Here is a 13226-nt window from a genome sequence, read left to right on the forward strand (position 1 = left end):
CAAAAACAAAAACAAAAAAACCCACAACATTTTGCGGCTCGGGGAGGGGATATTAATTCGTTTGACTGTTTACAAAATGAGCGATGGACTACAATTCCCGGCAACCACTGCTTAAGGTTATTGCCTAGGCCCACGTCCTCCTGCCTCCTGCCCGCAGTAGCTGTTCCGGGCTCGAGACTCCAGCAGGAGCAGAGGCGATCTTTTCTTAAAAGAGAAACGGCGGTGGGCGCCTTACCAAGGCCTTTCTCCGTCCCCTCTCTCCCGCCGTGGTGGCCTAAACGAGGGACTACAGGGGGCGTAGGCGCACACGGGGTTGGGGTGGGCGGGGAACACAGGTAAGAGGGGCAGGCGGCGATCCAGTGAGAGAACTAGAGGTTGCGGGGGGAAAGGGTTTCTTTAGAACTAATGTGCCGTTTCTGACCCTTGTCTCCCGGTCTAGACTGAACTTGAAATAGAATCCTCCATGGCTGCCATTTACTCATATTTATTTATATCCTCGTTTCACTCTTAAAGCCAGGCAGCTACCCAGCCTCTATTGTGACGTCAAAGTTATCTACTGCTCATCCCCCGACCCGACCCGACCCACATTGATTATAAACTATCCGCCATGCGTAAGCCTAAGTGTAAAATGGTTAGATAGTGGGGCTTAGAGCGTGGAACACTGGGTTTTAGTCACACACTTGCTGTGATATCTTAAGTTCCTTTCTAGCTCCGAAATTCTTCTGGTTCCTTCATTCACTCACTCTGGTGGAAAATCTTATTCCCTTCTGGGATAAATCCACTCAGCCCTTTATGTAACAAATTAGTCTACAAGTCAAACAGATAGGAAGTTAGAAGACTCAGGTTCAAATCCCAGCCCAGCTATTTTAATAATTGACCATGTATTAGTTACTTTGACTTTTAAAAAAAATGTATTCCCTGTTTGTGTATCGTCTTAACAACTCCTTTCTCACTGGCCTTGACATTACAAAAATACCTTTCAAAATCAGGATGGAGAAAACTTTCACACGTTTGTGTCATATTGGAAAAGACAAAGGGGTTCTTCCTAGTTTAGTTTATCCTCTTCATATTACAGGTGAGGAAACTAAAGCCCAGGGAAGAGACATCATTTGTTCAGGTTCACAAAGCTATGCAATATTGATACAGGGAGTATATTCACCTCTCTACTAAGCCTGTTTCCTCTTCTGTAAAATGAGAACTATAGGATGTAAATAATATTTTTATCTCTTCCTCTTCCCTCACGGTGGAATTATCTCTCCACCTTCCCAGTCCTAGGCATCCCCATGGCTGCTTCCTTGGGTTCCCAGAGACAGAAACGAAGGGAACTGGATGCCCGGCGAAGTAAGTGCAGAATCAGGCTAGGTGGCCACATGGAACAATGGTGTCTTCTCAAGAAGCAGCTCGGTTTCTCTCTGCACTCCCAACTTGCCAAGTTCCTGCTTGATAGGTCAGGAGGATCTTTCTTGTACTATATAGAGTACAGTGGGAGGGATTTGCAGTAGAGTTGTAAGCAGGGTGGGTGGGAAGGAATTGTTTAAGACCTGAAAGTGAAGAGTTTGGTATTATTATTAGTACTTATTAAAAGGTTTGCTTTATTGAAGTATCAGCATTTTACCTTGTTTCCCTTGTGTTAAGTTTGTCTCCTCAACTAGACAGTAAGCTCCTTGGGGTCAGATATGCCTGACCCCATTTATCTTCTTTATCTTCCACAGTGCCAACCAACTATAATAGTGCTGTGTAGGTGATTGATGCCCAATAAATTGCTTGATTGATTTGAAATGAGGGGCTTACCCGACTCTACCTCCTTTCTTTTGGCAGGTACAATTCTCCAGGCTGTGTGCTCTGTGCAGGTAGGTAAGATAGAGTCTGGTTAGAGAAAGGAAAGTATGTTGAGTGATATGGAGACACAAAGCTTTTATTGTGGTTGAGTTAGTAACCACAACAAACTATACCTGGAAGCCAGTTAATTAAAAGCTCAGACTAATTAAAATTAGAAGGTTGCATGTGGAACTTAAGGGAGATCTGCCTGAAGAGGATTCAGACATATCTGACAGCAGAAAAAAAGACTGCTAACTAGGAATCAGGATTAGTAAATTACTTTAGCCTCTCTGAGTTTATGTTAATACTCATCTATGAGTTAAGGTGTTTGAATTCCATGATCTCTGAAAACTTTCCAGCTCTAAATCTATAAAGGAAAAGAAAAGTGACCAGAGGAGCCTGGTAAATTATGCTTTCACTGTTAATGATAATTTCAGTCTAGAGGAAGAAAGACAGTAGAAAACAGCACTCTATAAAATAAGAACTCTCTGGAGGGTTCAGATATTGGAGAAGGGAGAGGGGAAGACTTTATGATTAATAGCAATCTCTCCTTTCTAGGCCCTGAGCCATCCCCCCCACAGGGTCTCCAGTATTTGGTATTCTTGTCCCATGCCCACAGCCGTGAATGCAGCCTGGTACCAGGGCTTCGGGGACCAGGAAGCGCAGAAGGGGGGCTTGTATGGGAGTGTTCAGCTGGTCATACCTTTTCCTGGGACCCCTCCTCTGGCCCTGCACCCCCAGGCTCCAGTCCCTCCTATATCCAACATTCATCACTAAGGAATTGGTGGACCAAGTCAGGGAGCTGGCAAGAACATGAAGGTGAACTAGGAAGAGGGAAGGGGCAGGTGGGGTGGGGGAGATCCCTCCTTTTCTCAGCAGTGGACTGTTCTTTAGTTCCCTTCTTAGTGCTTCTATCTTTTCATCCTAGTTCTCTAATCTCTCTTCCTAACCTCACCTGTCTTCTACTTTGATTCCTCCCACTCCCTTTGGTTCTCCCTTTTGTCTCCTTTTGACCTCAGCGATTCCCTTCTCTGACCACTCCATGTTTTTTCCTTTCAATTCTGACTTTTATCTCTGTTTCACCCCTCCCTCCCCACCGACCCCAGCCCAGGTAACTGAGCACTATGATGGGACCCAAGAGTCTGGAATGCCCAGGTGAGTCCATGAAGAACTGGAGACAGAAAAGGAATGGAAGGGTGAGGGTAAGGGTGTGAGAGATGGTTAGATTAGATTAGGAAAAAATGAAGTAGGGGGAGGAGATGAGTCTAGTCTTGACACCCCTTGGGTATGCAGGGGGGTGGCACCCCTACCTGAGACTACCCTGCCTCGAGGAGAAGAAGAGGAAGAAGTAGAGGAAGACATGGATGATGAAGATGATGCCAGTGATGTCAGCCCCTGGACCTACAGCCCCTCTCCAGATTGGTAAATGCTGGATGAGAGGAATAGGGATAAAGATTAGTAATCTGGGCAGACCTAGAAAAATCAGGGATGAGAGATGACAAAAGAGCAAATATATTTAGGATTTGAGGTCTAGAAAGAAAGGAGAAAAGTTCTGTATAGGAAAGACTAGAAGGAAAGTCAAGATGGTTGTCTAGAAGTACAAAGAGCTGGTGGAAAAAAAAATCATAGTATGGGGGGCAGCTGGGTAGCTCAGTGGAGTGAGAGTCAGGCCTAGAGACAGGAGGTCCTAGGTTCAAACCCGGCCTCAGCCACTTCCCAGCTGTGTGACCCTGGGCAAGTCACTTGACCCCCATTGCCCACCCTTACCACTCTAACACCTATGAGACAATACACCGAGATTAAGGGTTTAAAACAACAAAAAAACAAAACAAAACAAAATCATAGTATGGCAGTTGAGTTTAAAGGTAAGGGTAAAAAAAGGCACAGAGGTGGTTGGGGTTGATGAGCTGATCAGAGACTGAGGAGGAAAAGCCTGGGATAGGGTAGGAATGGGGTATTTGATATTTTGAGTTTAGACACTGACACTTAGCATGTAGAGTATAGAGAGCTAATGGGGTTTGGGAGGTGGTGAGTGGTTAAGTTATCTGATGTCAGTCAACTGGCATTTATTAAATGCCTACTGTATACCATACACAGTGTTGAGTGACTATCCCTCTCCTAGCAGTGAATTAGGTGCATCTAGTCCCCTTCCATCTCACCTCCCCCCTCTCAAAGAAGAAGAAACAACACCTCCATCCTCAAGCTCTCCTCATGCTGATTCATCAGAAACTGGGACACCTCATCCTGAAGAAGAGAGAGAACAGCCTGAGTTAGATAGAATACCCCAGCTGGGCCAAGGAAACAAGACCCGACCCAGGTAGAATAGTAAATTAAAGGGAGGGCATTTTGGCAAGCCTCCCTTCCTATAGAGCTTCCAACGAAGATCTGGAAAAGATCATTTCTAACTCTGGAAACTTATGATTCTTTGTTCCTGTCTCTTTCCTTCTTCATCCCCAAAGCAGACGACGACGACAAGGACCTCCTCCTATGCCTCTGGATGAGGACATAGCACAGATTGGCCCGAAGAGGATCAGGTAGGATTGATGAGGCTTTGGGAATGGAGGGAGGTAGGGGGAGGGGGCAGGCTATAGTATAGGGAGCCTGGGGTAATGCCATTTTCTTGTTCTGTCTACTTTCAGAAAGGCTGCTAAAAGAGAGCTCCTTCCTTGTGATTTTCCTGGCTGTGGGAAGATCTTCTCCAACCGACAATACTTGAATGTGAGGGATAGAGAATGGGATGCTGGGTGGAAGATGATGGGATGGGATGGTTTAGAGATAATAGGGCTAGGCAAGGGATTAGAATTTGAAGTTGAAGGGAAAGTGCTGGGAGTGTATGGGGATAAGGTAACTATCCAAGATTCAAAAAGCATGCTTAAGTGGCAGAGTAGTTTACTATATATTGTATTATTAGAATAGTAGCACTGTATAGTAGTTATATTTCATTCAAAGGCTTACAGGGTCCTTTACTTGTTACTTGGTTCTTACAAAAATCCTTTGAGGTAGGGTTTTTGTTTTCTTTAATAGATGTGGGAACAGATTTAGAGAGGTTAAGTAACTTGTCAAGGCTATATAGTTTAGCAACAGAGGCAAGATTTCAAAATCTTTCTGACTCCCACCAATGTTAAAACCTTTAGGCCATACTGCCCTTTGGAAGCACTAAATTAGGTTTCAGATGATCTGTTTGATTTGGGAATGTGCTATTTATTTATTGTGTGACCTCAGACAAGTTAATATATTTCTCTGAGTCTGTTTCTTCTCCTATAAGAAAAAGCCGTTTAACAAGATATCTCTAAAGCTCTCTCTGTCCATTTGAATTCTGTGATTCTATATCAACAAACAGACTGGAAACTAGCAGAAAATCTAAGCTAAAACTATAAAAATTGTTGATCAACTCTCAAAGCTATCAGCAAATGAGACATCTTAGGACTTGGTAGAAAGAGGAATACCAGTACCCTATAATATGTCAGAATATAAATTGCATAGAGATGGGCAGATGGGAAGTAAGCAATAATAAGGTTAACAGCTAAATCTGGAATCTGTGAACATATTATTTAATATAGCTAGCATTTATGTAGTACTTTAAGGTTTTATAAGTTTTAAAAGTTTTTTTGTAAGATAATACTCTACAAGTATTATCTCATTTGTGATATTTTGGTAACTTTCAATATTATTGGTTTCCTTACAAAGTTCCTTTTTAAGGCTATGTATTTCACATTGTTAATTTTAAAATACATCAAGAAAGGGAACATGGGCTTCCTAAAATGTAAAGGGGTCCCATGACACAAAAAAGTTTAAGAAGCCCTGGTCTAAATGGATAAGCACTGTGGAATCTCTTTGGGTAGAAATACCATACATAAAATATATTGAGGCAGAGGCCATGTTTTATATAAAGGTAAGTTGATAACTAAAGTAAATTTAAGCATATTTTTGAAATACTTTATTTCAGAGATAGAATAAAAAGTTTTGCCAACTTCATGTTTAAAAAATGAAGTCTATTCAGACAGAGTAATGGGGTATGTGGTAAGGTATACATTATAATAAATATTTTAAAAGGCAGTTCCCTGTTAATTATTAATGTCCTCCTCCTCATTCCTTCCCAATAGTGGGGCCCTCAATAGCTTTTGTATCTCCCACATCACCTAGCAATATTAGGCACCAGTTAGGGCTTCAATATATATTTAGTAGTGGGGGTATCATAGTGAAAAACATTTTCAACTGGAATAGGAAATACTTTGAAGATTCTGGCATTAACTAGATAAAAGGTTCTTTGGCAAATAAATCATTTATCATCTCTGGGCCTCGGTTCTCTCATTTGATAAATGTGATAGTTGTATTAAATGAGAATAGCCCACATTTACAGCATGTTATAGTTATATAGAACAATAGAATTTGAGAGTTGGAAGGGACTCCAGAGGCCATCTAATACAACTCATAAATGAAAAGGAATCCCCACTAAAACATATTCAATCCAACTTCTGCTTGAAGATTTACAAGGAAAAAGTACTCACAACCACTCAAGGCAGCCCACTCCACTTTTAGACAATTCTAATGGTTAGAAAGTTTTTCCAACTTTAAGGCTAGTCACTATTCCTGTTTCAGCCTTCTTGGGCCAAACAGAAGTCAAATACTTCTTCAACATGACAGGCTTTTTAAATGCTTTGAGAACAGGTATCATGTTCTTCCTCAGTCTTCTCTAAGTTAAACATGTCAACACGGTTAACTGAAATCCCAAGGAGTTTAAGGAGGAATGTCAGAATGGCCTTGGGTTATTTTCTCAAAGGGACTCTAAATGTGAAATGCAAGTTTGAATTCCATGAGGAAGGGGGAATAAACACACAGTACACAAAGGTCCCAACAAAGGAGAAAGACTTTATTCCTATAGACATGTATATAAACATATAGGCATGTTTATATTCTGTAGTCAACAGAATCACTTGTAAAATTCCTCAGAGTAAGAAAGGAGAGCACTTGCAGTTATAAAATCTCTAAGAAGCAAAACTATATCCTTATACATATAATAAGTAAAGAATATAGAACTACAGAGATTAGAGATTATGAAAGCATTATAGTAGTTAGTGTTGTTGGCCCTGTCATAGAAGTCTTAAAATGTTATAGATAAATGAAGCCTTGGTTATAGTCCAATCTGTGTTGTTTCATATATAAAGACTGAAGCCCAAAGAAATTCTGTAATTTGCTTTTGATTACATTGTTTGGTAGCAGAAGTCAGACCTGGATGAGAAACCAAGTCCCTCAAATCCAAGTCCAGTGCCCCTGCATTCTGTAATCATTCTTCCCTGGTAGTTTACCTGCAGCTACTTCCTATTCCCATTCATTTCTTAGGGACCAGTCAAGATGATTCCTTTTCTTATGGGCTCTAAAATTACAGTGAACCAGAAAGTAGTAATTTATCAGACCCATTAATCTCATACCTCCTATTCTTATCTCAACAAATAATATAAATAGTTCCAAAGAGGGAAAAGAGAAGAAAATGTAAGTTGTTGAGGACATACCTAAACACTGAAGTTTACATCAAAACATCTTTGTTGATATTAGACAAAGAATATTGGGTTATATAGATCATTGCTTTTGCTTAGCATGTTAATTCTTATGTTGTTTTAGGGACTGGGAAGAGGGGTAGGGTGTGCTGATTGTGAAAGGATATGGAGAAATGCAGGAATCGAGATGGTGGGTATTTGGGAAGAAGTGCTGGGATTCAAAGATATTGAATAGGAACTAAGATGAGATGGAGAATCTCTGGTAGGTAGAGCTAGATAGGTGAGTTTGCATAGATGTGTCTCAAAGGAGGGTAAGAGGTGAGATTTAATGTATAGAATTATGTATGAGATAGAGAAAATTAATAGAGCCTAGGAAGAGGGCTAGGTGTGATGGGATAAGTAGAGAAAGTGAGGACAGGCCCTTGGACAAGGGAATCTGAAAATAAGGTAAGGAAATGTTCTGTTATTTATATTCAGAGAAGGATTTAGGGGTGGGGTGGTTAGATGGTCAAGGCTGAGAGATACTGGGAGAAAGATTTTTGGGATGAGAGAAAGTGTATATGTGTTAGTTTAGACAGAGGGAAGCGTGGTCTGACTCAGAGTCTAATATGGTAGGGATTGGGGGGAAGACCTATACTTTCTCCTTCCCTCCACTACCACTCTTCACTCTTCCTATCCCTAGCACCATAAAAAGTACCAGCATATCCATCAGAAATCCTTCTCCTGCCCAGAGCCAAGCTGTGGAAAGTCCTTCAATTTTAAGAAGCATCTGAAGGAACATGTGAAACTGCATAGTGGTAAGGACCACTCAATTCAATTTGACAAGTAAATGCTTATCACTAAGCTCTTGCTAAGTACCAGGCACAGTGTTAAACACTGTATATAAAGTTAAAAAGAAAATAGTCCTTTATTTTCAAGGAGCTCACTGGGGAAAATGGGAGAAATTCTATTGGGTGAAAAATAACATGAATGCAGATATGACAAAATATATGTAATTAAATACAAAGTTTTGGGTCATAGAGTACTAAAAAGTTGAGGGATCAGGAGAAGCCTTGTATAGGAAATGACACTGAGCTGAGCCTTGAAGGCAGTCTAGAACTTCCACGAAGCAGCAGTGAGAAGACAGCACTGTAGGCCAGTAAAGGCCTAGAGGCCCAAGATAGAATGGTTTGTATAAGGAGTAACAAATATGCCAATACAGTGTTAAATGAGGATTAATATGAAATCAGTCTGGAAAGATAGATTGGGACCAGATTAGGAAGGGCTTTAAATGCCAAACAGATAAGTTTGAGCCAGAAATAATGTGGTCAGATCTTTGCTTTTGGAATATCAATTTGGAAGCATTATAAGGAGGCAAAGTATGAAAGGAAAACTTCCTAAAAGTGGAATGGGGTTCCTGAGGTTATCCTTAATGAAAGTCTTCAAACAAAAGACCATTTGTAACATGTTTCTCTTATTTGAAATGATCTTTCAAAAGTCATTTGCAGAGTCTCAAAAGTACATTTGCCAATTCTTTCAGGACCAGTAGATATTATTTTCCTGTACCAGGGTATCTGTGCAATCCCTTACTTATTTGGGGAATCAGCTTCCTACTGGCTATTTTTTATTTTGTTCTTTCCAATCCAAAGATTATTTTCCTTGGCAGTGAAAGTATAAGGAAAACAAGGGTAAGTGACTCTTACCTTTCCTCTGTCTTCAGTTATTATCACCTTAATTCAGTTTATCATTTCTTTGATTCTCTTTCGCCTTTCATTCATTTCCCCCAATATAGCTAAAACAAAATAAAACCAAAAAACTTCTTTTCTTATCTTTTACTTTCCTAAGCCTTCCCTCATACTGAGAATTGTGCCATGCTTTTGAATACATCCTCTTTTACCTACTTTTGCTGTAAATGTCTTTAAAATATCAGTTGATGAGTATATATTCAAGTATCCATATTAGTCTTTTTAAACAACTCCCCTTTTCTCATGAGAATTGTTTCTTTTTTGTGACTTCAAATTTTATTCTTAAAAGCTTCCCAAACTTTCTGGACTGTATAGTTATAGATCATGGAATCTTTCCTCTGAACTCTTTCCCTTGAACCTATCCTAAAAATCTCTACTAAACATCAAACTTCTTTATCAAAGACTCCAAGATACCGTGGTCACTTCTCTCATATTCTCACTAGTTCCTTCTTGCTTGGTGAAATCAAACTAGAATAGAATTTACTTGTGTTGGCTCCTTTTGAAGGATGAAACACTATCATTATGGCAAGTTAAGACTCCATAAGATGTCTAAATAATTGAAGGGATGTCCCTCGTTTCACCTCTAGGTGATACTCTTGTGCCAAACGTATGATCTGTTTCCTAGACTCAACAACTACAGCCTATTTTTGTCTTACATGGTCTGTGGTATCCTCTGATGACGATATTATTTCTATTTCTTCTCCACTGATTTTTACCCATGTTTTCCCACCCTGGTACTTCTATTCCCATACCTGGGTGTATATTATTAATATAGAATATATATTTTCCTTAGTGTCCTCTTCACTACTAGTCCCTGATACCCACTTCAGGAATCTACATCTAGCTCTTCCAAGTCAGTTCCCAATTTTTCCTTTTTCTCTCACCTCAATCACCAATCCACTTCATTTTACTTCACTCCAACTTCCTTTCTAGTACCCAAACATCCATCTACATTCTAGACCAGTGACCTTTTGAGCTTGGTGTGTCAAAATTTGCTAAAAAACTGAGCATAACTCGGGTGGTGTGTCACTTTGAGAAAAAAAAACACATAATTTCATGATATTTATAGTTTAAATAACAAAAATGTATAATTGTGATATATAACTGTATTTAATAAACCAAAATAGGTAAATTAATATAGGTAGGATTATCATCTATAGTGCACAGAATGTCTACACTTCTCTGTATGTGGCCACATGTGACCATGTATCATTGAAAATGGCTACGTGTGTCAGTGCTGACATGTGTGTCATAAGTTTGCCATCACTGTTCAAGACTCTCTCTGCCCAGCATTCTTTTCAGGAATCTAGTATCTTTTCTTTCCACCCACTGGACCTCCACAGAGAGAAATCCAGAGGCTGTATTTCAAGATAGGATAGGCTGGAACCCACTAAGAGACCTTTCCTTTCTCTTGGAAGCTCAGGGGACAGGAAGATGGTGTAGGGAATAATAATAATGATTTAAAATTTTACATATGCTTTCACATTTCCTTAGATTGTCAAAACAACCATTTTTGGTAGGAAGGATCCCTTTTTGATAGTCAAGGAAGCTGATTTTCAGAGGAATTAAATGACTTGTCTGTGGTCAAAGAGCTAGTTAAGAACCAAGACTCCAGTTCCCTTAACTAGTAGTTTTCTCATCTGAGGTTCTATAGTTAAATATAGAAGAATTGAGACAGATTCTGGGATGCCTCTTTTTGTGCTTTTAGATACTCGAGACTACATTTGTGAGTTTTGTGCCCGCTCCTTTAGAACCAGCAGCAACCTTATCATCCACCGTCGTATCCATACTGGGGAAAAGCCATTACAGTAAGTAGAGTATTGCAGTGAAGAGTGTGATATATGGATTCTTGAATGATTTGGAATCAAGATACCAGAATTCTGACAGAAGAGAATTAGAACTGGGGTCAAATGGAGAGGCCTAGGGGCTGGAGTACAGGGGAAAGAAATTGGGGCAATAAGCCTCAGGAAAGGCCAAGGAAGATGTGGGGATGGAAGGTAGGATGCTAGGGTCCAGTCCACTCTAATAAGCATTTAAGCATTTATGCAAATGTCACTAAACTACATGCTGGCAATACAGTGACAAAAGAATGAGGGAAAAAAAGATTGGGGAGCAGGATAGAAAAAGCATTTATTAAGCATTTACTATATGCCAGCCATAGTGCTAAGTGCTTGCCATACAAATATAAGCAAGAAGTCCTGGCTCCCCAGAAGAGGCTTAGTTTAGGCCAAATAAGGCAAAAACTTAACAATCAAGAGCCAAGGGTACTGCCAGGGTCAGTATCAGGGAGATGATTGGTATTTTACAATGATGATGCCTACATTTTCTGTGTGAACAAAAACCTTGGGAGGGCCAAGGGTGGAGATACCTGGGTCCCTGAAGCAGAGGTCTTGGGAATGTTAAAGGTCAAAGAATCATGTACATAGCAGAAAGCAGATGGTTTTTGAGGACAGATGATTAGGACTAAAGAAGAGCCTAGGACACCTTGGTTTCAGGATGACCTAGAAAATTGAAACTGAGTCCATTGCTATTCTTTTGAAGGGTTGGTGGAATTGGGGGATGTGCAATTACTGGAATCTAATTCCCTGCTCCCTCTCTCCCTGAACTCTAGGTGTGAGATCTGTGGCTTCACCTGCCGCCAGAAAGCCTCCCTCAACTGGCATCGGCGCAAGCATGAGGAAGCTGCAGCAGCTTTCCAATATCCCTGTGAGTTCTGTGGCAAACGATTTGAGAAGCCCGACAATGTTATTGCCCACTGCAGCAAAAGCCACCCTACCCCTCGTCCTGGCCCTGACTCAAGTCCCACTCTCTCAGAGCCCCACACTTCACGTACTATCTCTAGTTCCACCCCTACCATTTCAGAATCTAGCCTTTCATGTGATCCCCAGAAATCTACTGCCTTGGATTCCAGCCCTTCCTTAAAGATCCAGAGGAATCAGACCTCAAGATGTTAGGAAACAAATTGTAAAGTGGCCTGGGGGAAGAGTAGGAGGGTGATAGTGTTACCCAAGTGCCACTCATATCTTTAAGAGGAGCCAGAGGACTGGATTGCCTTGCTTCTTACTGCTAAGAATGCAATAAAATAATTATTTTAAATATGCTCAGTTGGTATTTTTTAATTAAATTGAGAAATTGAATGATTGAAATTGATTTCTGCAGGAAACTATTTAAATAGTCCCTTAGAAAAGTGTGAAGGATCTCTTTTCTAAATTGGTTAAGCCTCAACAATAGTCTTATCTATCACTCACCTCCAAGGCCTAATTTTCTTTTTAGGACCTACATGTTTAGATTATAGTTCTTCCCCATCTGTATTTTCAGACTGCCTTCTTTTCTGGATGAGGTAAAGGCAGGCCTAGAGAAAGGTAAAAATAATGGAAAATCTAGAAAATAGATTTGAGAAGAGGTGGAAGGAGATGAAGAATTAAGGGAGGAACTTTAGGGGGCTAGAAAGCAGGATATGGGAGCATGATTGTCAAAAGTATACAACTTAGGGACAGCTGGGTAGTTCAGTGGATTGAGAACCAGGCCTACAGATGGGAGATCCTAGGTTCAAATCTGGTCTCAAACACTTCCTAGCTGTGTGACCCTGGGCAAGTCACTTAACTCTCATTGCCTAGCCCATACCACTCTTGCCTTGGAACGAATATATAGTATTGACTCTAAGGAAGGAAGGGGTTTATTAAAAAAAAAAAAAAATATATATATATATATATATATATATATATATATATATACAACTCTCTCCCAAGGAATCTCTTAGTTTGAGAATGATATCAATCTAGGCCGTGATGGCAAACCTATAGCACATGTGCCAAACTTGCCCACCAGAGTTCATTACTAGAAAGGCAGAGGGACTCAGGGTAGAGCTGTTCCCCAATCCCTCTCCATGCACCTGAAGACCTACCTCACTTCACCCAACCCTCTGCCCAGTAGCCCAATGGGAGCACTTCTCTCTTCTGTCTGGGTTTGGGGTGGGGGGGGGTCAGGGGATGAAGTGGGGCACAGCACTGGTCTGGGAGGGTTGAGGTGCGGCCCAGCACTCCACCTCTAAAAGGTTTGTCATCACTAGTCTAGGCTATGGGAAAGAAAGTCTGATGTAAGGGAGGATGGGATGGGAATAGGAAAGTCCTTTAACCACTGAAGTGTGGACATGCCTTTAAGTTCAACAAACAAGGCTGGAGGCAATCAG

The 13226-nt window shown here is 40.7% G+C and overlaps 1 protein-coding gene across 5 annotated transcripts; it reads left to right on the forward strand.

The window, feature by feature from the left end:
- The first annotated feature begins 1265 nt into the window (after positions 1-1265).
- ZNF692 (zinc finger protein 692) lies at positions 1266-12137 on the forward strand. Of its 5 annotated transcripts, none has more exons than XM_044673055.1 (11): positions 1266-1447; positions 1819-1850; positions 2377-2637; positions 2925-2973; positions 3112-3240; positions 3941-4135; positions 4278-4352; positions 4458-4536; positions 7996-8110; positions 10746-10845; positions 11649-12137. In XM_044673055.1, exons 1-11 carry the CDS (start codon positions 1284-1286, stop codon positions 11989-11991), a joined length of 1542 nt encoding a protein of 513 aa, XP_044528990.1. In that variant the 5' UTR covers positions 1266-1283; the 3' UTR covers positions 11992-12137. The 5 variants fall into 5 exon arrangements, with proteins under 5 accessions (XP_044528990.1, XP_044528991.1, XP_044528992.1 ...); XM_044673056.1 differs by having other exon boundaries at positions 1270-1447; positions 4281-4352; XM_044673057.1 differs by having other exon boundaries at positions 1270-1447; positions 3944-4135.
- The last annotated feature ends 1089 nt before the right edge of the window (positions 12138-13226 follow it).

The sequence above is a fragment of the Gracilinanus agilis genome, chromosome 4, assembly GCF_016433145.1.
Source record: "Gracilinanus agilis isolate LMUSP501 chromosome 4, AgileGrace, whole genome shotgun sequence".
NCBI lineage: Eukaryota > Metazoa > Chordata > Mammalia > Didelphimorphia > Didelphidae > Gracilinanus > Gracilinanus agilis.